The sequence below is a fragment of the Triplophysa dalaica genome, chromosome 5, assembly GCF_015846415.1.
Source record: "Triplophysa dalaica isolate WHDGS20190420 chromosome 5, ASM1584641v1, whole genome shotgun sequence".
Classification (NCBI taxonomy): domain Eukaryota; kingdom Metazoa; phylum Chordata; class Actinopteri; order Cypriniformes; family Nemacheilidae; genus Triplophysa; species Triplophysa dalaica.
The window spans coordinates 25142128-25166382 of NC_079546.1; the positions used below are offsets into that span (position 1 = coordinate 25142128).

A 24255-nucleotide genomic window follows, 5' to 3' on the forward strand; every position below is an offset into this window, starting at 1 on the left:
AGAAACCCGTGACTTATTCAGTCTGTCATACATCCTCTTTGGGACTTTCACATCAGAATCGGCTATAGAAATCTGGGTAATAATAAACAAGCAGTATTAGGAAAAAAATTGAATGGCATCAATGAAATTCATTTAGTGTATGCTACTGGATTTTCTAAAGTGGTCATGAGCAAACAAAGACAGCTAAAAAATATATGATAAATACTACTATGACTTTTTTATTATCATTTAATAAAGTTTTCTAACCATTTCTGAGGATTCAGCAAGAGACATCTCACTGGAACTGGAACTTGAGCTGTATGAGCCTCTTTTAATGGACTCTAAGACATCTTTGAGAGATGATACTATCCCAGGAAGCTCTACAAGATTAAAAAGTATGTTTCAGATTGAGTTCACCTGATTGACAAAAAAACTGTTCAAAAAAAAATTGACTCAGTCGGCTTAAATCATTAAATAAAAACGTCATATTTACATTTCAATTAACTAATAATTTACCTTTTAAAGCTTTGACAACATCACCATCAAGCTTGACAGTGTTCTGCGGAGGTGTGCTCTGCAAAAGACTGTTCTCAAATTCCTTGCTTCCATTATCACAATCTTGTTCGTTGTCACTGTCCACTGCAGTCTGTGTGTTAAATTTGACACAAGGTTAGAAGAAGCTCGACAAACACCTACAGTAAATTACTGATGTTGTATTCACTTATGTAACCAGTTTAGATAACATGAAATGTTATGTTAATAGTTGCATAATTACAATTTATATTTTTAATTATTGTGTTTACTGGGACGCCAGGGCTTCATGCGAAATCTAAACGATTCAACTCTTCGGCAGAGATTTAGGGACCAGATGAAACACACAAATTGCATGCAAAAAGAAGGGTGACTATCCCAAACTCACTGCAGCTCCAATAAAAATGTTTTACATAGTTGTGACCCTGCCTGTAAAAAGTCATTGTGGGTGATGTGCTGTTTTTTCTTACATAAAATCATTCCACACAATGTAAAGAACATTATGAAAAAAGTAAAGCTGTGTAAACAGATTAACTCATAGTTAAATAAATAGCTGAAATCAAACTTTGATGCTTATCACCCAATTAAGATTTTTTTTCTTTAGCCTGGATTTCACAGGGACACATTTAAACATTTGATTCAAGTCTTATTAAAGGAAAACTAAAAGATGCTTTATGAATCTCCTTTTCAGACAAAGTTGAAAAACTGAGGTGAATGTAGCCCAAAAGTTATGCGGCCTTTACAAAGGACACGGAATGCGCTACACTGGCCGCTAGGTTCAGCATAGCCCTTCTATTTGCGCTGCGCTGGCAGGAGCAAAGTATGCAGAGTTTTAAAGCGAAAGGAATTCTACACGGTTTCTATAGCAAAAGAGCTTTATTTCAAAGTAGTGGAGGAGGCTAGACGAGAATTTCACAGGCATATTACCTACCTAAAGCAAGCTACCTGACTTAAAACACACCTGACATGCCAACTTGAATTGACATATGTCATCAAATCAAAACACCCATTCATGGAGATAGCAATTGAAATGAATGGGTTTCATAGCACAGCGCATTCCGCGTCCTGTGTGAAAGCCGCATTACCTTGATACTTTGATACTTCACTGTAATGAAAAATAGATCATAGTGAAAATAAAACTTTGAAATAATTTGATATGAAATTAAAACATTGCTTACTCTTTTCCTTGATCTTCTCTGCTCGTTCTTTTCAAACATGTCAATGTCTGTGTTATCTGAATCATCGGACATTGGAGTGGAGGTTACGGGTACTGCTTTCTTTCTTTGTAAGTTCTGAAGGTCTCTTTTGAGTTTGTCTCCCATTGCAACATCGGCTGCACCTTGAGAAGTACTTGCAATCTAAAAATAATACATTCTTATGTTACATTTCACCAGCAAAAATAATATTTATAAAGAAACTGAAAAAGGATCAGGCAGGCCATTCATTATTATGAAAGTAAGGACAATCCAAAACCTTTAAGGCCTCAGCTGTTTTTTTCCCCTGCTGTGTGGTTGTCTTCCAGATGTCTTCTCCTCTCTTAAAAGCATCTCTCTTCACAATTAAGTCTTTGTAAACATCTGTCATTAAAAACAAAAGGTTAAATAACAAAATTATAATATAAGAACATTTTAAACTGAGAAATAGATCACGTCCATGCACACATCCAACAAGCCCAGGTCGAGGCGAATCGACTGCGCCAGCATCCTGAGTATATCTAAATACTTTCAAATACTTGTCATAAATAATTACTTTTCCACTACAATAACTTTACTAATAAATATAATAATATTGTAACAAGGCTTAAGGCCGATTAATTAGCAAGCATTATTTTTAATGCAAAGAGTGGACAACGTTTTATAGCGGTTATATCAAACAGAAAAAGACACTTTCTAGGAAGCATCAACAATAGGTGCCTAAATTTACTAGACCTAATGCTAGCAAGTCGGTATTGTGTCAGTAATCCACGTAACTTAGCTATCATTGATCTAAATGCTAACAAACGTTGAAATGATGTTTGCGTGGGAAAATACTTTCTAAACCCAAAGTGATCTTAAAGCTAGTCACACTCATCGATAAAATGAATCAGCTTACCACTAAGAAGTAGAATTTTTGCTGCAGTGTCTTGGTCTGTCCATGTCTGCTGCGACTTGACAGACGCACCTCTACATAGCCCTCTTCGCTTCGAAGTTGCTCGCGTGAACCGACCACGAACTCTGATAGTCTGTGCTCTCCTAAAATGATATCGGTGCTGTCCACTTTCAAGATATCAGAGTCAGGGAAATAAAACAAAGCATACTTTGGAAACGACATGGCTCCTGCTGACATTTCTTTTCCGTTGGTCGCCCAGCCGAAATGACCGCTCAAAACGTCAGTTTTCAATTGGCTGTCTCTGATTGGACAGTTAGTGTTAATATGATTTGAAAGGCTTTACTCTTATTGGTCAAACTGAATGCCCTGCGAAATTGCATTCACTTCAAAAGTAGTATAAACTACTGTTGATAGTATTAATAATTGCTGCTTCCGTCGCCATAACATCAGTTGGAATGCCTCTGTCGCTGAAGTGACAATAATGAAGAAATATAAATCTTACCTGGACTCACAAGATAATGAGATTCCAAAAACGACAAATCACCGCTTTAAGAAGTTGGCTGCAAATAAAGAGGTATGTTTTATTTGAATGTTTTTTTAGTTAAATATTATTTTCCAGCACAGTTTGAAAATTGTAGCCAGACTTGCAACAAATTATATATATTATTTTCTTTATTCTGCATGGTATTCCTGCTACATACAACATGCTGTATTTGCACGTCTGTCTGTGGTACACAGTATTTCTACATCTTTGTCATTTTCTTTTTTGCAGAATTCACGCCGAGGTGGTTACAAAGACTATGTGTGCTGCAATGATTCTGAATTACCAAGAACAACTGAATACAGGAGAAGGAAAAAACTGGTAAATAGGCATAAGTATCTATAGACTGTAGTTTTCCTGTAGCTCAGTGGTAAGAGCATTGTTTTAACAACGTAAGCTTGTGGGTTGGATCCTAGGGTATTGCATCTTGTGATTTTTTTTTTTTTTTTTATTTGAGTATTTCAAAGCCTACTGCTAGTACTAGAGATTTATATTATTATTAATTGATTCATGAAGCTGCAAGGTAAAGTTTATGATACTTACAGTAACTTGATATTTTTCAGCTCCCAGTCAATTTCAATAACAATGAGTCCAGCAAGGAAAATAACAATGTTCATTATACTCAGTGCCCAAGACCAGCAAAGCGATTCAAATCGGATAACCAAGAGCAGGAAATACTTGAGTGGGTAGGTAAACGTTTATCAACATCAGTTTTTTTATTTTAAAATTTTTACGTCACAGATTTAAAATCAAACAACATATAATGTTATATGTCATATAATGAAAAAACAGTAATCCATCATTTGGCCTGCATATGTATATGTATGTTTTATAGAGTGTTAATGAAGTGACTACTAATGATAGCAGAGGGCTGCCTCACCTGACCAATTTGTGCCAGTCTCCTGAGATTCATCATCAGGAAGCCGACTTACACTCTCAGGTAAATATATTATTATTTGTTATGTACATCCACAATTACATTATACTGTATGTGGCTGGATAGACTACTGTCACAACATGACAATATTATATGACTTGGCTTTTATAAATTGGGTTTTGGAACTGTGAGGGTTAGATGAGTTTATTTTTGTACATGTCTGTACAAATACAGACATAATTGTTACAGCTAGAGGAAGTGGCTTTGAAATATTTATAGAACTATTGCAGGTCATTTAAATGGGTCATTTTAAAATTCTAAACATGTCTCTAAATTTGTTCAAATAAAAGTTGTTTGCAGAACTTGCCACTCAGATATACAAATCTTTATTCAACAGACAATTAAGGACAGGCCTGATATTGTCTGTGGTGGACACCAAGAGTATACTGATTTGCAACTAGCACCTGAGATACCTCACCTGAACCAAGGACCAAGCTCAAATCCATCGCAGGTAAATTATTGATGGGTGTGGCTAAAATCCTGCATTACATAAAAGGAATCTAATTATTACGATTGGCCCACACCATTGGAAAATAATTTATAATTGCATTAAACACAAACTTAAATAATATAGTTGCACATTACATTCTTTATAGAATTTTATCTACCAAGTACCTGGAACCAATGGAGGGTTTCAGGTCAGTTTGGTGCAAAATTAAATGAAATTGGTAAAGAGATGGATCCTGGACAGTTTTCGTTAAAACTGTTAGATAGATCACTGTTTTTCTGCATTATCACAGGCTTTGTGCAAGTGTCCATCTAGTTACTAATCTGTTTGTTAATTCATTTATTTATTTTTGTTGTTGTAGGGATCAGAGGTGGATGAGCTACTTTACCCAGGAGCACCTGTCTCCAGAGGTCAGAGTATGATGCTTTTAATGTCCTTTATTTTGAGACACAACCTCTCAGGGACAGCTCTGGAAGACCTCCTCAAGTTGTTTAATGAACATTTCCCAGGAACTGTGCCAGCTACTTCTTACCTATTTCATAAAGCTTATGGTCAGTTTGGACAATATGAATCACATTTTTACTGCTCTGGATGCACAAACTATATAGGTAAGGTTAATGGTCAGACACAGTGTTCTGTATGTCACATGACGTTTGATGCAGACAAAAATTTAAAAAACGGGTCGTATTTTCTGGTTTTAAAATTATCTGGACAAATTAAGGACATTCTGGAAAGTCCGAAGAATACTTTAGAGAGAAAAATGTCAACTAATGGCATTATAAATGACATAAATTCAGGAATGGAGTATGAAAAGCTAATCAGGGCTGGTAAAATTGATAAAGAGGATGTGAGTTTATTGTGGAACTGTGATGGTATCCCAGTTTTCAAGAGCTCAAAGTCTCAGCTATGGCCCATTCAGTGCCAGATCATTGAACTGGATCCAAAAGAACGGAAAAATAATATCTGCATTCCTTGTATTTGGTTTGGAGAGAAGAAACCTAACATGGCAACTCTGTTAACTCCATTTGTTGATGAGCTTCAAGAACTGGAGCAAACTGGAATCAAATGGACAGACACACAGAACGAGCAACATTCATCTAAGGTGCATGCCCTGATCTGTAGTTCAGATTCAGTGGCTCGTCCCCAAATTCGAAACACAAAGCAATTTAATGGCATATATGGCTGTGACTTTTGCTATCATAAGGGTGGGAGATCATACTCTTACACATGTCCTGAACTGTCATGGTTCCACCTCTCCTTGTCAGGTATTTCTTGGTTTAGAGGTGGAATCATACAGAATCCTCTGTTTCATGTGGGAGAGAGACGATTTCATCTCTCTCTTGTCTCGTCATCGTTCCTACCCTCCTGTTCCCTAGTTTGTGTTGATTAGCTTTCCTTGATTGTAATCCCTTGCACCTGTTCCCTCTTGTTATCTTCCCTATAAGAGTCCTCACGTTTCATTGTCTTGTGCGCGTTCATTGTAAGTGTTACCTTGCATGTTTTAGACGTGTCTGTATGCTGTAGATGTTTACCTTGTTCCTGATGAGGTCTTGCCTGGTTCCTGTTAGTCATTGTTCCTTGTATGCTGTTTATCAACCCTGTGTCTAGTAAGTCTTAGTTTAGTGTTTGTTCCCAGTGTTTGTTTTGTAGTTTAGTAAGTTAGTGTCCTTGTTAAAGTTTATAGTTTCTCCTGTCTTGTTTTCCCCATTGTGGGTTTTGTTTTGCCTGTTTTGTCTTGTTATTTGTAATAAATAGATCTGTTTACCCCTTCACCTCCTGTTGTCCTGCCTTGCAATTGGGTTCCCATTGAGATTCATAACACTGAACCATCTCTCAGATGCGAATCTGAGCATTTTCAACATGCTATGGCTGCAACTCCTCAGCAGCCTGTAATGGGAGTGAAAGGTCCCTCTCCTTTAATGAAACTAGCAAACTTTAAGATGGTTAATGGGTTTGTGCCTGAATACCAGCACAGTGTTTGCCTAGGAGTAACACGGCAGCTAATGACATTATGGCTGGATTCAACTAATCATGACAAACCATGGTACCTTGGCACAAAATCCGAAGTCATTGATAAGCAGTTACTATCAATCCACCCTCCAGTAGAGTTAACTAGAGTTCCAAGATCTGTAAAAGAACGTAAATATTGGAAGGCCTCTGAATGGAGATCGTTTCTCCTGTTCTATGCTTTACCAGTGCTTTGTGGTGTTCTTCCTAAGAAATACTGGAACCATCTTTTCCTTCTTGTTTTTGGTATATATTCTCTGCTTCAGGAAAATATATCAATGGTTGAGGTTGATAGGGCAGAGAACGCACTAAAGAAATTTGTTAGGGAATTTGAGAAGTTGTATGGCAAAGAAAATATGACATTTAATGTGCACTTGATGACACACATTTCTGCAAGTGTGAGAAACTGGGGACCTTTGTGGGCTACATCCACCTTTTCTTTTGAGTCTTTTAATGGCACACTCTTGAAGTTCTTTAATGGAACCACACATGTCCAACAACAGATAGTCAAGAGATTCCTCAAATGGAGAGACCTTACAACCAAGGCTGACAAGCACATGAAGAATGCCAAAGACACAGTCAAAAAACTGTTCTATCATATGCAGAACAGCATCCAAGAAACAGCAAAATCAGCACAACTGTCAGAGAAAGTTCGGGTTTTTGGTAATCCTCATTTAGTGACAATTCCAGTACGGCACATCCTTGCTATAGAGGATCTCTTTGGTATCAGGGTACAGCAAGGCCTTTATTATGATCGTTTTCTTATTGACGGTGTACTTTATCACACAGAAACTTACACAAGGCTTCAAAAAAGAAACAACTCTGTTGTAGAATTAGCTGATGGCACGTTATGCACGATTCTGAGCATTGTGGCATTTAATCCTAAAGGTTGTAACGAACAAATGAGTTGTGTTTTGGTTAAGGAGCTTTGTAGGTCTGGAAGACAGCTTTGTAGGGATTCGGACATTAACATATTTTCCAAGTTTATCCATGAGGTTAAAGTGTCAAACACTATTTACGCAGTGCGTACACTGTCTTTAAAACGGAAATGTGTTATGATTGAGTTGAAAGACAAAAAGTATGTCATAGCTCTGCCAAATAATATTGAAAGAGACTGAAATGATTTCAGTTATATTACTGAAAGACTTTAATTAATTAATTTATAGTATATGTAAAATGCTTTATCATTTTTTTCTATTGGCCATTCATGTGTAGAGCACATAAATTGTAAACTTTAAGATTTATTTTTTTGTTGGTGTGTATATGATGTTTTATACTGTTGTGGGGAAAAATGGGAACTAAGGTTCGGATTCAAGTTTGAACTGGATTTTTCAAACTGGCTGTGTGATTTAAATATTGAAAGTCATGATGTTAAATGAAAGTGTCTTGAGTGAGTAAAATGTATGGTGAACATTGTTGTTACTTGTAAATGTAAATATTTGGCTAAAATTTGACATCTTGATACATTTACATGATATATTGTATATGTTTTTAATGTGCGATATTTCAAAAGTACTAAAAGTCATTTTGTTGTTGAAAATGAAAAGAAAAATATATAATTGTAGCAAACCAATAAAGTAAATGAAAACTACACATTTTGCGTCTGTCATATATAAATATGATACAAGTACTCAGAAGTGTTGCAAAAATATGCTTTCTTTTATTTATTAAATATTGAATTAAGTATATGTTTAATACCCAAAATTGTTCTAATATACTTTTTAGAAAATAGTTAAAGTACTTGTCTATAGTGCATTTCATAAAAGTGTGATTTAGCATATATTTATTACCAACATACTTCTTGTACACTTTTTATTAATACATTGAAATTATGCTTGTGTATTATGCATTTCATAAAAGTGCAATTTATCATATATTTATAACGAGTACTTCAAGTACACTTTTAAAGATGACATTGAAAGTATGCTTGTGTATAGTGCATTTCTTTAAAGTGTAATGAAGCATACATTTATTACCAGAGTACTTCAAGTACACTTTTTACAAATGTATTCAAATACAATTCAAGATATATTTATTGCACTTCGAATAAGCATGTTGAAAATACAAATGCATTATAAACGTACTAATTGAAATTTAAGTATAGTTATAATACAATTAATTCTACGTATTTTTCACCTGGGTTACTGTGCCGAATATTTGCCAAGTGTGCCCCACATACATTTTAAGATAACTGGGCAACATTTGCCATGTCTTATATGGCCCACTTAAGGCTTACAGCCACATAAGCCATAGCTTACTGTGCCGAATATTTGCCAAGTGTGCCCCACATACATTTTAAGATAACTGGGCAACATTTGCCATGTCTTATATGGCCCACTTAAGGCTTACAGCCACATAAGCCATAGCTTACTGTGCCGAATATTTGCCAAGTGTGGCCCACATACGTTTTAAGATAACTGGGCCACATTTGCCATATCTTATATGGCCCACTTAAGGCTTACAGCCACATAAGCCATAGCTTACTGTGCCGAATATTTGCCAAGTGTGGCCCACATACGTTTTAAGATAACTGGGCCACATTTGCCATGTCTTATATGGCCCACTTAAGGCTTACAGCCACATAAGCCATAGCTTACTGTGCCGAATATTTGCCAAGTGTGGCCCACATACGTTTTAAGATAACTGGGCCACATTTGCCATGTCTTATATGGCCCACTTAAGGCTTACAGCCACATAAGCCATAGCTTACTGTGCCGAATATTTGCCAAGTGTGGCCCACATACATTTTAAGATAACTGGGCCACATTTGCCATGTCTTATATGGCCCACTTAAGGCTTACAGCCACATAAGCCATAGCTTACTGTGCCGAATATTTGCCAAGTGTGGCCCACATACGTTTTAAGATAACTGGGCCACATTTGCCATGTCTTATATGGCCCACTTAAGGCTTACAGCCACATAAGCCATAGCTTACTGTGCCGAATATTTGCCAAGTGTGGCCCACATACATTTTAAGATAACTGGGCCACATTTGCCATGTCTTATATGGCCCACTTAAGGCTTACAGCCACATAAGCCATAGCTTACTGTGCCGAATATTTGCCAAGTGTGGCCCACATACGTTTTAAGATAACTGGGCCTTATTTGTCATGTCTTATCTGGGCCACTTGCCACATTTGCCAGAGTTAACTGTGCCGAATCTTATCCAAAACTGGCCCACATATGTTTTATAATAACTGGGCCATATTTGCTGCCACATATGTGGGCCACTTTGGGTTTAGACCCAGATTACCCTTAAATGACTATGCCGCATTTTTGCCAAAGGTGGCCCAGATTTGTTCTCTGACATTTGGGCCAAATTCACCATTTAATACATGGGCCACATTAGGTTCACATCCAGATTACACTTTGCCATTAGTGCCACATCTTTGCCTTAAATGGCCCACATATGATTTGGGATCTTTGGCCCACATTTTTTATTAAACAGGTGGGCCACTTCTGGCTCACATCCATTTAGTCTGGGCCGGAAGGAGACCACCAGTGCCGCATAATTGCCTACAGTGGCCCACATACGTATGCTATCTGGGATTGGCATCTCTGGAAAAATTGTCCGTAGGGTGTGAGTGCGTGAGTGAATGAGTGAGTGTGTGTGCCCTGCGATGGGTTGGCACTCCATCCAGGGTGTATCCTGCCTTGATGCCCGATGACTCCTGAGATAGGCGCAGGCTCCCCGTGACCCGAGGTAGTTCGGATAAGCGGTAGAAAATGGATGGATGGATGGAAGTTGCCACCTGTATGCATTTGCTTTTTACTTATTTTTTTTACATTTGAAAAAGTCCTTGAAATTCTATTTTATAATATTTTTTTTAAATATTAGGAACATTGTTAGCAACTCTTAAAACAAATCGACCTACCTTTAGAAATGTCTGAAAATTATTTGCATCATGAAGCAGCGGGGAAAATACTTTATAAAAGTGAGTAAGCAGTCGTTATTTGTAAGGCATAACTTAAGTAAATTTTTACGGCATACTTCCATTATAAACATATTGGTTCATTATATAAATATTTGTTTGCATGCTTTAGGCCTACATTGTTGAACTGTAATGATGAACATGTTAAGAAATAGTCGAATCACAGAATAACAATAACTGCAATGTGATCTTTTCATGTCAATATTAGGGCTTAATGTGGTCCAAGACAGACGTAAAAAAAACAATTTATACGGACCAAAAGAAGACAAATTTTCGACGTCGATTTTTTGGCTAATTTCGACCAATTTTCGACGGACCAAAAAAGGACCAAATTTCGATGTCGATTTTTGGGCTAAAAGACGGCCAGCACGGGCCGACTTGATTTAGCCCAAAAAAAATGACGTCTAGTGCTGGGTGGGTAGGCTATGGCGTAGGCCCGATGCAGAAGTTCTTATTTTAGGCTGAAATTATTTTACTAAAATGGTGTACGAGAAGACCAGGGTTCAAACTCACAGATGTGTCTAATATGCATCTTAAGCGACACGAGCAAAACTCAATTGAGCATGACAGACGGTGATCACGAAGACCTTTAACAACAGCATCGCGTTTGAGAAACAAATGATCTGCAGAGGAAACTATGATGTTCATATGTTTATAATGTTTACTTGTTAACCTCATATATACTGAAGATTATTTAACCTTTTTAATTTCTTTAATACCATCAAGTGAATGGAATTCAGACTTTCACTAATCTATACAAGTGATGTATCACGTAAGTGTTTTTCCTAATGTCTGTCATTAGACTCATTTGCATTGACTCATACTGCAAATCACTTGCTTCTGTGTCTGTAAAGATGTGAGATTATTTCCTGAGAGAAATTGTTTAGTGATTATAAATTTTGTGACAGTGTGATCATAAAAGCATCATTTACTTGATTCTCCTCAAGAGACTTCTGTAGAATCTCCATTAAGAGATCTTTTATCTAAAAATAACACTGAAAGTAACCACTCTTTTTCACCACCAATCTTTAACCACAAAGTAAAAGATTGTTTTATTTTGGAAATCATTTTCACTAAATCTTATGTTTCTGAATCAGTTGGACATGAATAATCTGCTTATGAATCTCAACAACGTTGATGATCAAGAAAAAAAGCTTCATGGTGCAATGCATGCTGGGTAACATCATAGTACAAAACTCACTCATGACTCCCAGCATGCATTGCAGTTGATCTGTTTATCTGAATTAGTTTAAAGAGTTTGAATTAGTTTTTAAACACCAACTTAATCATAGTCAATAGTCAAGATCTCAACTGAAGCAAACACTGATCACAGTAATGATAGATTGTTGAAATGTTAACATTAATAGCGAGTGCAAAAGTTGAAAACCTTTCTAGTAATCAACATTATGGGATGAGGTGATGGCTACACATGTATGGCCAGTCCTAGGGAGTCAACATCGGGCCAGTGAGCTAATTCTCGGGGTCCATTAGTGGCCTCATTTGTTTTTCAGACACGGAGCTGTTGTTAAAGGTCTCTGTGATCACCAGCTGTCACGCTCGATTGAGTTTTGCTCGCGTCATTTAAGATGCATATTAGGCAAATATGTGTGTTTGAACCCTGGTCTTCTCGACACCATTTGTGACCCTGGACAGCAAAACAAAAAAATGGGTCATTTTTTGAAATTGAGACTTACATAATCTGAACACTGAATAAATAATATCTATTGATGTAAGAGTTTATAGAATAGGACAATATCTGACTGATATACAACCATTTAAAAGCAAAGAGAGAGCAAAGAAATCTAAATAATGAGAAATTTGCCTGTGAAAGGCAATCCACTCACAAAAATAAAGTTTTTGTATATTTAGGGTAGGAAATTTACTAAATATCTTCATAGAACATGATATTAACCTTATATTCTAATGATTTTGACCCATACAATGTATTTTTGTCTTTTACTAAAAATGTTCTCGTGCTACTAAAGACTGGATTTGTGATCCAGGGTCACATTTGAGTAAAATACCTTCATCTTAAAATAAAAACTTCTGCACGGGACTTACGCCATAGTCTGAAGTGCAACTCTCCAAAAATAAAACAGCGTCAATGTGGACAACAAGCGCTGTGGCGATGGTGTCAGGACACATACACATTTCCAAAGGTAGTTTCTTGATAAATTACGTGTTTTTCTGTATTTAAATCAACTTAACCTGCAAAAGTGACTGTTAACCTGTCACTCTCACTGCTAAATGCTTCTCCCACAGTGTACACAACAAACCTCTTCTTCTTCAGCTCTTGTCTTGGTTACATAAGCAACACGCCTGTGGACACTGATATCCAGTGACAATTGCCTGTCGACGCGGACAACAACACTCAAGTATAAACAACTTTATGTTTATTTACAACATTATAACCGGCAATCCACAGCAGGCAGTCAGTTTGGGCACAGGATAGGTCACCTACCAAAACTTGTCTTTTGCCCTTGAAGTAGCTGCAGGAAGGGTACACCATGTGAACTGTTGTCTCAGATTTTGAAGTGTTTTTATTACTGAATTCATTATGTATCATTGAAACGGCCAAATTTATGAAAAACAGCTTTTCATCTCCCTCCAAAACTCACTTCAATGGATCTGCTCTTCTAAGTACGTAGGGAACATGCGATTGGATTCCCCTGAAGATGCTACAATAGTGTTCAGTTTTTGCACAGATCAATTGATTCACATTATAATACTTCAGTTAAACATCAAGGTGCAGTGATAACTTTTGTGCTGAATGTAGTAGAACTTTTGACTTTCATTAACTCAACCAAATATCTTCATAAATAGGCTATCTTCTTAGAAGATACAATGTCCCCCACATCTTGGATGGAAGGGTGGTGAATAACGAACAGCAATTGTATTTTTGAGTAAACTAAAAATTAAATAAATTGAAAAGGCACACATATTGGAAGACAATTTGTGTGTGCATGTTTAAATATATGACCAATATGTAACGTATAAAATTAACAACATGCAATAAATTACAGAAATATGAAATATCAGATGAAATGGGGATATGGTAAAAATTTGGTCACTTTTGGAATCTGGCTCTTAAATAAAAGTAGTTGAAGACCTCATGGGCTACGGTTTAGGTCTGACGTAAAAAAAAAACATGCTTTGGTCGGCACAACTCATCAAAATAAAGTATTTACAAGCTTTAATTCCATCATATTGTATTATATATCATAAATAATTAGAATTATTTTTAGTGTATTGTGTACTCATGTTGTCAAGTTTGACTGAGTCAAGTCACACAAGACACAATATAAACTTGTCTGATAAGTAAATTTCTTTATTTTCAACTGAAGTTTTTTTCTCAAATGGTGTCGAGAGGACAAGGGTTCAAACTCACAGATGTGTCTAATATGCATCTTAAATGACGCGAGTAAAACTCAATTGAGCGTGACAGACGGTGATCACAGAGACCTTTAATGTATGAAAAACAGCGTCATGTTTAAAAACAAATGATATTCAGAGGACACTCATGGAAACTATGATGTTCAAGTCCTGTCATGTTTACTAGTTAAACTCATATATACTGAAGATTATTTAACCGTTTATTTTCTTTAATACCATCAAGTGAATGGCATTCAGATATTTGTTGAACAATGCAAAAAATGTTTTACTTACGTCTGTAATGAGATGCATTTGCATTGACTCAAAATGACTTCTGTCTCTGTAAAGATGTGAGATTATTTCTATCAAGAGTGTTTATGGATTATAAAATCTTGTGACAGTCTGATGATAAGAGCATCATTTATTTGATTCTCTTCAAAAGACTCCTGTTGGGCCTCCAGCGATCGATCTTTCACACCTACCATATCCCTCCCTGCTTAAATCCACATGAAGTACATGCTTTTAATACCCAGAAACACATGTGTGACCCTGGATCACAAAGCCAGTCTTGAGTAGCACAGAAACATTTTTATTAAAAACAAAAATACATTGTTTTGGTTAAAATCATTAGGATATTAAGTAAAGATCATGTTCGATGAAGATATTTATGTCCTAACTTAAATATATACAAACTTTATTTTTGTGAGTGGATGTCCTGCCACAGTGCCCCTGATGAACAACTATAAAGACCCTTTCTCAATACTTAGATTTTTTTGTACTCTCAGATTTTAAACGGTTGTATCTCAGTCAGATATTGTCCTATTCTAGCATCTCATACATCAAAAGACATCTTATTTATTTAGGTTTCAGATTATGTACAAAATTCAAATAATTTACGCATTAAAACTGCTTATGTGATCCAGGGTCACACGTATGTACACAGACACACATATGAGCCAATCCTGCAGACTCACTGCACACAAAATGCAAATCAGTGTCACTATGTACAAACCAAAAACAGGTTTTGCATTTAGGTGAATGCACACATTTGTGTAGGACACTAAAGCTGAAATGTTGAGACTGAACAAGCAAAGACAGTCTGATGTTCACTCCTGAGTGTTGATGAAGATAAACTTGTGTTTTCTTCTTATAATTCAAACGAGTCACTTCACTTTGAGTCACTTTGTTCATTTTCATGTGTTTGTTATGATTCAATAAGATATTTTCATCATTTCAGATTCATTTCATACTTGTGAAGTCATCAGCAATGGAAAAACCCATTCATGTGCTGCTGTTCTCAGGTCAGTGTGACACTTTTCATCTAAATGGTAAATGTTTGAATTTATGTTTGTTCAATTACAAAACTAATTGAACTTTAAACTCAAAATAAAATACAAATATGAAGTGAATAAACTTTAAAACATACGTGGATTGATGCCACATGTGAATATTTGATCAGTTTGTCATTTAAATCACCATTTGTTGTAAGAAACCAAAAACTATTTATGGAAAAAAACTAATACAAAGTTCATTTCAACTTAAAATTATTTATTTATATTCAATAATTGTTCATATTTTTAAATTTGGTTCAAATGTGATGTTTTTCAGACTTAATTCAGTTTTTCACATAGAAATAAATCAATTTAATGAGGCGGTTTGAAATCAATTGTGTTAAATGATCTGAATGCAGCAAGACTTTTATTTGTTTATTTGTTGGAATTATGTTATTAACATTTAATCAGTATCACTTTCACACCTGCTACTAATGTTGAAAAATATTGAAATTTCATTGAATCACCTTTATTGTGATTAGAGTTTGCTTTACTTGAGCTCTTGACTCTTGTGGTTTAATGTTCAGTTAGGTTTATTTCTGCTATTGTAACAGTGCGTTAAGATGAATGTGTTGTGGTTTTAACACAATGAGATCAGATGATGACCTCTAAGTGATGATGCACATTGTCTGAATGTCTATTAATGTGTAACATTTGTCCTCTGATGTCTGTGATACTACAACATGAGGCTAAAGCAGTTTAATGGCTGTGATATTTTCATTAGAATCAACACACATATTCACAAACTGTTATGTAACAACTAAATTGATTAGACACACAAAGGCTTCAGGAATTAACATATCACATTGTGTGCGGCTGTGTTTCTATCACTACACACATGATGAAACATGAGCCTCTCGAGTGGACCTTGATGATGAGATGTGATTTTGGCTTTTGTCTTAGTTTTCATCAAATAATGACAAAAGACTTTTAACTTGACAATTTATTGTGTTGATTTGAGCAGTCAGACAGATGTATATGGAGCTGGTTTACACCTGTGTTCTCATGATGTGAGCACCACTGACATCTGCTTCAGGTGTGGTGTGTTCTCTTAAGGGGGTCTGGTGCTCTCAGAGATGTTTAAAGTTCTGGAGGAAACCATTATTCCACACAGTGGGGGTGCTTTTCTCCTTTTTCTTATATAAGCGGCAGGAAATGTGTTTGAGGAATAAGTGGTTAGGAGACTATATTGCTTTAAAACATGCTTTATTCTTCCTGATTTCAATCTATGTAATGTTTTCTTCTCTTTTTGGATTGTATCTGATGGTAGAATGATCTGCTCTGGTGCTTCACCTGGTGAATCTGGTCTATTAGAGTCAGTCTCTCTTATAGTCACTCCAGAGAGGAGGAGGGTGTCAGTGTGTTAAACCTTGTGCTGGTTTTGTGTTACAGCAGATGTTTTGTTCATAGTCAGTTTGAGCAAATGTGTATCTAGAAGCCTGGATATGGACAGTTATGTGATTCCTTTTTTAGTCTTTTATTCAAGTTATAACTTATGAACTTGTGAGCTCAAACCTCTTCATATGTCTTAATAAAACTCCTTATGATAATTATCTTGTGTTTCATCTGAGTCTTCCCATCACCTCTCTTGACTCAGTGGTTTACACTGTTAGCTCTTATCTGCTGTTTCTACAGTAGTATATTGTCAACACTGTTAACAGATAGTTACTGTAGATCATACATCTGCAAAATATCTTCTTGAGGTTAAATATGTAAGTCACCATTAGTGTGATCAGGGTTATTTTAGTTGGACTGTTGGCTCGCATTATTTAAAACGGTTGTCCTTAACTGTCTACTCAAAGAACATTTGTCTGCGAATAAATTACTTAAGAAATGGCAGGTAAGGGCTAACGGTGTACTTTACCATTGGGTTTCACACAAATTCATCAAGAATCACCATATTAAAAGGTTGATACACTGAGTCTTGATGAATTTGTGTCTTATTTATAAACGGTTGTAATGTTTACGTGTGTAATTCATTTAGAAGATATTTATAATATATGTTTGTCTCAAAACAGCTGAATCTCACTCTCTACTATCATACATGCAGCAGCACAACACTGTTCTCATCCACATACAAACAGTGTAGAGTCAAGAGCTCAACTAAAGCAAACACTCATCATCATAATGAAGACTTCAAATGACAAACCAGTCACATCTAAACCTCTAAGATCACAGTTTGAGCACACAGTGAGTTTGCTGTGAGGTTACATTTTGACCTCATCGTGAGCAAACTCATGTTGACATCACTGTGAGATTGTTGTGACATCATCATGTTGGCTGGGTTATTATTGTTTATAACCATTTAAAACAATGAAATGTTAATGTCTGTTGTCAAAAAATAAATTGCAGGTTTAACACTGATCTCTCTCTCTCTCTCTCTCTCTCTCTCTCTCTCTCTCTCTACAGTACTCTGTCTGTTCATTCAGAGTATCTCATGTGAATATGTTCTGATACGGGAGAAGATGACTTGGAATGAGGCACAGGTTTACTGCAGACAGCATCACTTTGATCTGGTCACCGTTCAAAACAATGAAGACTGGACGAATGTACAGAGAGCAGTTCAACCAGCATTGACTTCAGCCGTCTGGATTGGACTCTACAATAACATCACAAGCTGGCGGTGGTCATATCAAAATGAATACATTTCATTCTTCAGATGGTATGGAACTGAACCAGACAACAGTAATGGAAAGCAGGAATGTGTCATTATATCATCTAGTGGATTGTATGACAAATACTGCACTAATGTATATCCCTTTATTTGCTTCAAAGGTATGACATAAGACCAACACATGTCAATCACATTAATATTTTAATTAATGCATTGTTATTGGATTTATTTCAATTAAGTAATATGATTCAATCCTTTCATTGACCAGAATGCATTTAGCAGACACTCTAGCTTATTAGTATTATTATTATTATTATTATTATTATCGTCCCCAAAATTTCTGACTGCTACTCCTCCTAAAGCTTTCAAGCTACATCCACAAATCTTTCCACGAACCTTCAAACTGGTCTGACTTGAGTTACTATATCTTATTAAACTGACCCAGGTTCTGGTTTTCGAAAACCGGACTCTCAAAACCAAAAAATTTCCCATTGACTTAACATTGGGACAAACTTTGACGGCTCATAACTCAAAGTAAGAATGTAGTAGAAACTTGCGAGTTACCACATTTGAAGAGTCTGGCAGACTCTATAAGAGCATATATCACAATGGGGTGTCAGTTGCACCCCTGGGGTGTAAGAGCCCCCCAAATTTCCCCATATACTTATAATGGAAGAGGAAATATGACCATATAAGGCGTTACAACTGCGGCACAACTCCTTGTCCAGCCCTGGGAATCTCAAGGTTGGACTACTGCAATGCTCTCCTTGTTGGTCTTCCTGCAAAGGCTATCAAACTGCTCCAGCTGGTCAAGAACGCAAAAGGGCTCATGTGACATCCCTTTTCATCTCTCTCCACTGGCTCCCCGTCGGAGCCCGTATCAGATTCAAGTCACTAATGCTTGCCTACAGGACTTTCACTGGATCTGTACCGTGTTACTTACAAACCCTACTGCAACCCTACACCCCATCAAGATCCCTGCGTACAGCAAACCAGCGGCGTCTTGTATTGCCTTCCCATAAGAGCAGTAAATCGCTTTCCTGCTCATTCCGCTTCACAACTCCTTCCTGGTGGAACATTCTTCCTATCTCTGTCCGTTCAACCACATCTCTCACAACATTTAAAAAAAACTACTGAAAACCCATCTCTTCTGTGAATACCTGACAGACAAATAATAAAAAAAAAACTCACTAACCCTTTCTCTCAACAGCTATTGGTCTAGCTTTAGTTGAAACCAGTAACTTTGTATTGGCACCTTATGTATTATGGCTCCTGTATGACATATCGCTTATTGCTCCCTAATTCTTTGTTAGTCGCTTTGGATAAAAGCGTCTGCTAAATGACTAAATGTAAATGTAATGTAAATGTCCCGTGTTGAATATCTTCGCAGTACAACCACTTAGAGACATGGGGGTGGGCTCATTTTACTCAGGCAACCAATCAGTATGCCTGAAACGTCATTAAACTACAAAGCCACGCCCATAGCAACAAAACATGTTAACTTAGCAACCATTTAACAAGACCTATATCTCTACATCAGAACATCGTAGAGACATGGGGGTTGGTTCCTTTCACTCATAGCTTAGAGTATAATCAAATGACAGGTGCTAAGCCACACCCATAGCAACCAAACAGGTTAGCCTAGCAACCGTTTAGCAATACCTATATCTCTGTATCAGAACATCATAGAGACACAGGGGTTGGTTCGTTTAACTCATGGCTTGGAAAATCATACTAGCAGCATGCTAATTGTGCTAGCGAACATGCTTATCATGCTAACAATATATTAAGCCCAATTTTTACACACTGGGGTCATATTATTTTTTCCATCATGTTAAAAAAAGTTTAACAATAAACCTCTCAAACTATTTCAAACTCTTCAGGACAGGCTTTGTCAAGCAAACATGTAGTTTGTACTCGAACATTCCAATCTAGTTTTATTTAATTATTAATAAGTTTAATTAATTAGTATTAATTAGTTTATTAATAATGAGTAAAAAAATATTTCCTCGTGAAAGAGAATTAGTTGTAATATCATCATTTCATCATGGCTCAGTGTTAACAGAGCTCTTGTGAATCTGGTCCCTGGTTAGTTCCCAGTGTTAGTTGCTATTGTAACTGAGTTTGAACTATTTCAAGTTTGCTCTATGAAACCGAATCCACCGGCAATAAGTTTGACAAACTCAAATCAGCCTGTCTTATTATCTTATATCTTGTTTTATGAAACAGCCCTCAGAAAGACCAGGAAGACGAGCATTGCATTAGTCCAGTCTAGAGATTATAAAGGTCTGGACCAGAAGTTGAGCAGCATGCTCTGTGAGATAAGAACCGGTCTACCAAACAAAGTTCTTAAAGATTATTATCAAATAATCAAAAAAGATAAATTCAATTGTCCAGCTTGTTTAGTGAGGTTGAGTGTTGATCTGTTGATATGAATAGTTTGTTGATCGTCACCGGTGTTGAGATGCATAAACTGATCTTTGTGTCTGTGTGTCTAAACTATGAGATGCAAAGTATAGTAAAAGAGGTAAATTAAACTCACGTGAAAATGTATTTTCTTTGATGTTGTCCTCTAATGGTGTTTTTCAATCTCATCTTTCTACAGAGAATGAAACAGAAGCTGACAGGTTTGTTTTTGTTAATATCCGAAAGACCTGGCATGAAGCTCAGAGTTACTGCAGACAACATTACACAGATCTGGCCGTCATTCACAATCAAACTGAGGATCAAGAGCTGATGCTGAAGATGTCAATGACAGACATTAGTGAATCATGGATTGGTCTGTTCAGAGACTCATGGAAGTGGTCAGATGAAATAAATGTTGTGGACGTGTCCTCCATTAACTGGATGACTGGACAACCTGACTTGACGGGCGTGAACCAGCCTTGTGGTGTTATACGTCCTGATGGTCTTATAGATGATCAACTGTGTTCAAATACTTTTCCATTCATCTGCAAGACATGTAGGTTTTTATGTGTGATCATAAACTACTCACAACACAAACATCATAAATACACAGAATGAGAGAAGAGACTTTAGACAAACATAGCTGTTGATAGTCAAAATAAATAGTCTGACCACAAATGTTCTGTTGAAAATATTGATTTCCATTTTGTATTAAACATTAAAGACAGTGAGAACAACTGATGAAAAACTGTCAGATTGATGATCATATGACACTAAGCAGTCTGGATTTAATAAAGCAATAAGTCGTGTGAAGCAGTGGGTTACAGTGTATTATATAACAGCTAAGGGTGTTGTTGTACAACATGAAGCGGAGTCATTAAAATCACTTTAGCTGTTTTAAAATGCACTGTAACCCACTGCTTCACACGGCTTATTGCTTTAATAAAACTGCTAATCCATATGTGTGGCAAGGTTTCATAAAATAGAGTAAATAAAATGATATTGAGGCTATGTAGTGCAGTCAGCCGTTATAAATAATTTATAAATTATTATAAATAATAATAATGTCTTGAGACTTGTCTGTAACTATCCCAGTGTAAAAAGAAAGTCTCCTCGAACAACAAGTCAGCACAAGAGAAGAAAATCCTGTTTTAATGTCAGATGTGCAGCTATTGTTAGTGTTCTACTGTATTGATCTGATTTGTCCTTCAGAAATGTATTTTTTGTTTAAATGTTGAAAGATGAAGAAGTAAAGAAGGAGAAATGAAATAAAAAAATCATAATAAAGATTTACATATATATAATCTGTTTTGTGGCTAGTGAAAGTTCCACCAGAAACACTCGAGAGACAATATGATGAATTAATGATTATTATTTATTCATTTTTCCTTTGTGTATTCTAAAGAACAGTTGCTATGAAAACAAAACACATGCAGCTGTTGCGTTAGAAAGATTGACTGTAGATTTGTGTAACTGTTGTGATGTTGTTTTTTTCACACTTTATATGAGTTGAAAATTAATACAGTTTTTAATCTTCCAGCACAGACCAAGAAACAGATTGTGAGATTTGAGCTGAAATCTGGTCAGAATGTCAATGATCCTGCAGTGATGGAGACCATCTTACAGTCTGTGAGTATTCAACTATTTGTGTTGAAAGTGTGTCCTACACAACACAATGAGCTGACACACAGATAGTAGAGTTTTTCAGACTCACTCAAACATGTTTGTTACTGGATTAAGACACAATCACACTTGACTTTTTGTTCCATTGACTTCCATTCATACTCATGAATATTTGTTAGAAGATATTTTGCACTTCGCTGTGTTTCAAAGTTCAAGTTTTTAATAAACACCTTAATATATACATTCAAATATACACAAACATAAACAAAAACTGGTCAGAACTCTCCCTGTTCTCCTTCATGCTGTCAATGCGTTTGACTTTGTCAGAAAACACCTTCTGTCCTGAGACTGCTGGTCTGGATTGTGTTAAATGAGTAACTGTGTGTCTGCAGCTGGACTTCTGTCAAAAGCAACTCTCGTCTTCTTTCATTTGATTGTTCATCTCTGTTAGATTCATGAGCGCTTGTAGAAAGCTGAGGTAGATCAACCGCTAGATGTAAGTGTACCAGACGGTCTCTTTAAATGACACAAAACTACAGGAGCCATTGAACAAATAGTTTATTTAATACAATAGTCATTTAATAAAACAATAAAATAAATTAATATTAATATAAATTAAATAGTTATATTATTAGACGATAGCCAGACTGATAAACAAACACAGACTGGAAGTTAACTGCAGTCCAAGCAGAAACTGTCATGAGACTCAGAGGGGAAACCAATTGCAGGCAGAGACGGTGGATGAAGGGATTAACAATATGTATTAAAACAAACAAAACAGGCAAAACAAAACCCACGAGGGGAAAACAAGACAGAGTTATATATTTAAACAAAACAAGAACAGGGACAGGGACTAACTAAACTACAAAACACACACGTGAACAACACCAACATTAACTAAACTACACCTACAAGACGAGGAAACGGGAACTCGGGAGACAAGGAACTTGAAATAGCAAGACTATCACAGGAACAATTTACAACAGCTTACAAGCAAGGTAAGACTTACAATGAACGCGCACAGGACAATGAAACATGAGGATGTTTTATAGGAGAGAAAACAAGAGGGAACAGGTGCAAGGGATAAACAATCAAGGAAAGCTAATCAACACAAATAGGAAACAGGAGGGTAGGAACGATGACGTAGACTTGAGAGAGATAAGAAATCGTCTCTCTCCCACATGAAACAGAGGATCCTGTATGATTCCACCTCTAGAACAAGAAATACCTGACAAGGTGAGGTGGAATCATGACACAAACAGATGATAAAACAGTCGATTCATGGCTCCAGTGAATATTTATTACCCCAAATTGAAATTCTGTCAATCATTTACTCCAAAACCTGTTTAAATGTATTTGTTCTGCTAAACACAAATGAGGATATTTAGAAGAATGTCAATAATCAAACAGATCTCATCTCACATTGACTCCCATAGTATTTACAGAATGTTCACTATAATAGCAATAAATGTTGGATGAGATCTGTTTGTTCGTATTTGGCTCTTGTTTGTCCGTTTTCTCTGAATTGTTATAAAAGGTCAACCACTCAAAATGATTGACGGATGTGAAAAGCGCAGAAAAACGAACCCGTTCCGAATTTATTTATGATGGCAGAAAATATCGGAGGCAGTGTGTAAATGTGATTGACACAACGTGAGGTCATATCTATTTTTTTACGACTCAATGTGCAATGGTCTTAAGAGTGTGTGTCATGATTGTTTGTGTTGTGTAGATTCAGCAGAAACTGACAGATTTGGGCGTACACAATGACACAACAGTGACCTGGAGAGTGCAGCCTGATGGAAATGTTTTCACACCAAAACATGAAGATGAAGAGAAACAGAAAGTGTGTTCAGACTTCTGACCGATCACAACACAGTCGTTGTGTTTAAAGACGTCATTTTCATCACTTGAGAGAAACTTTGAAATACATGTTTTATAGGATTTGCAATTACAAGTAAACGTTTATAATAACTTCAGTTAGTCTCATTATTTTGATATCCAGTCAAATATATTTAGTTATTCTTGATTGATCTTATAATTCAGCTTTGAAGATGTGTGTTATTAATGATATTATAGTGATAGTAGCGTGACAATCTATTAAACTACAATCTAATGATTACAGATTAAGACAATGACATGTGACAATGTGAGTTAAATGTTTATGTTCTGTGTGTTTTATCTTGTGTGTTTGTGTTTGGTGAGGTGTGTAGACTGTAGCAGCTGAACATGTAATGCTTTTAGATCAAAACTTTTACAACATACAGTAGTAGTATTCACAACATATAGTAGTAACATGTGTGAAGGGTAATTAAACACTTAACAACTGTTTTGAATCATTTGGTTGTTTGAGAACATGAATATAAATTAAAGCTTCTTTATAAACACTGAATAGACAAAATGATCTATGAAAATATTTGTGTTGAAGTGAACTGTGCAAACACA

General features: G+C 36.1%; 2 protein-coding genes across 3 annotated transcripts in view; both read left to right on the forward strand.

Annotated features, from left to right (window-relative positions):
* The window catches only part of LOC130420703 (histone H4), a 59255-nt gene that overhangs the window by 18886 nt on the left and 16114 nt on the right, over positions 1-24255 (forward strand). The gene's annotated exons all lie outside the window — the stretch shown is intronic.
* LOC130420677 (uncharacterized) lies at positions 2938-7922 on the forward strand. Of its 2 annotated transcripts, XM_056748163.1 has the most exons (5): positions 2938-3460; positions 3703-3825; positions 3975-4079; positions 4414-4527; positions 4886-7922. In XM_056748163.1, exon 5 carries the CDS (start codon positions 6390-6392, stop codon positions 7647-7649), a length of 1260 nt encoding a protein of 419 aa, XP_056604141.1. In that variant the 5' UTR covers positions 2938-3460; positions 3703-3825; positions 3975-4079; positions 4414-4527; positions 4886-6389; the 3' UTR covers positions 7650-7922. The 2 variants fall into 2 exon arrangements, with proteins under 2 accessions (XP_056604141.1, XP_056604142.1); XM_056748164.1 differs by lacking the exon at positions 2938-3460 and having other exon boundaries at positions 3648-3825.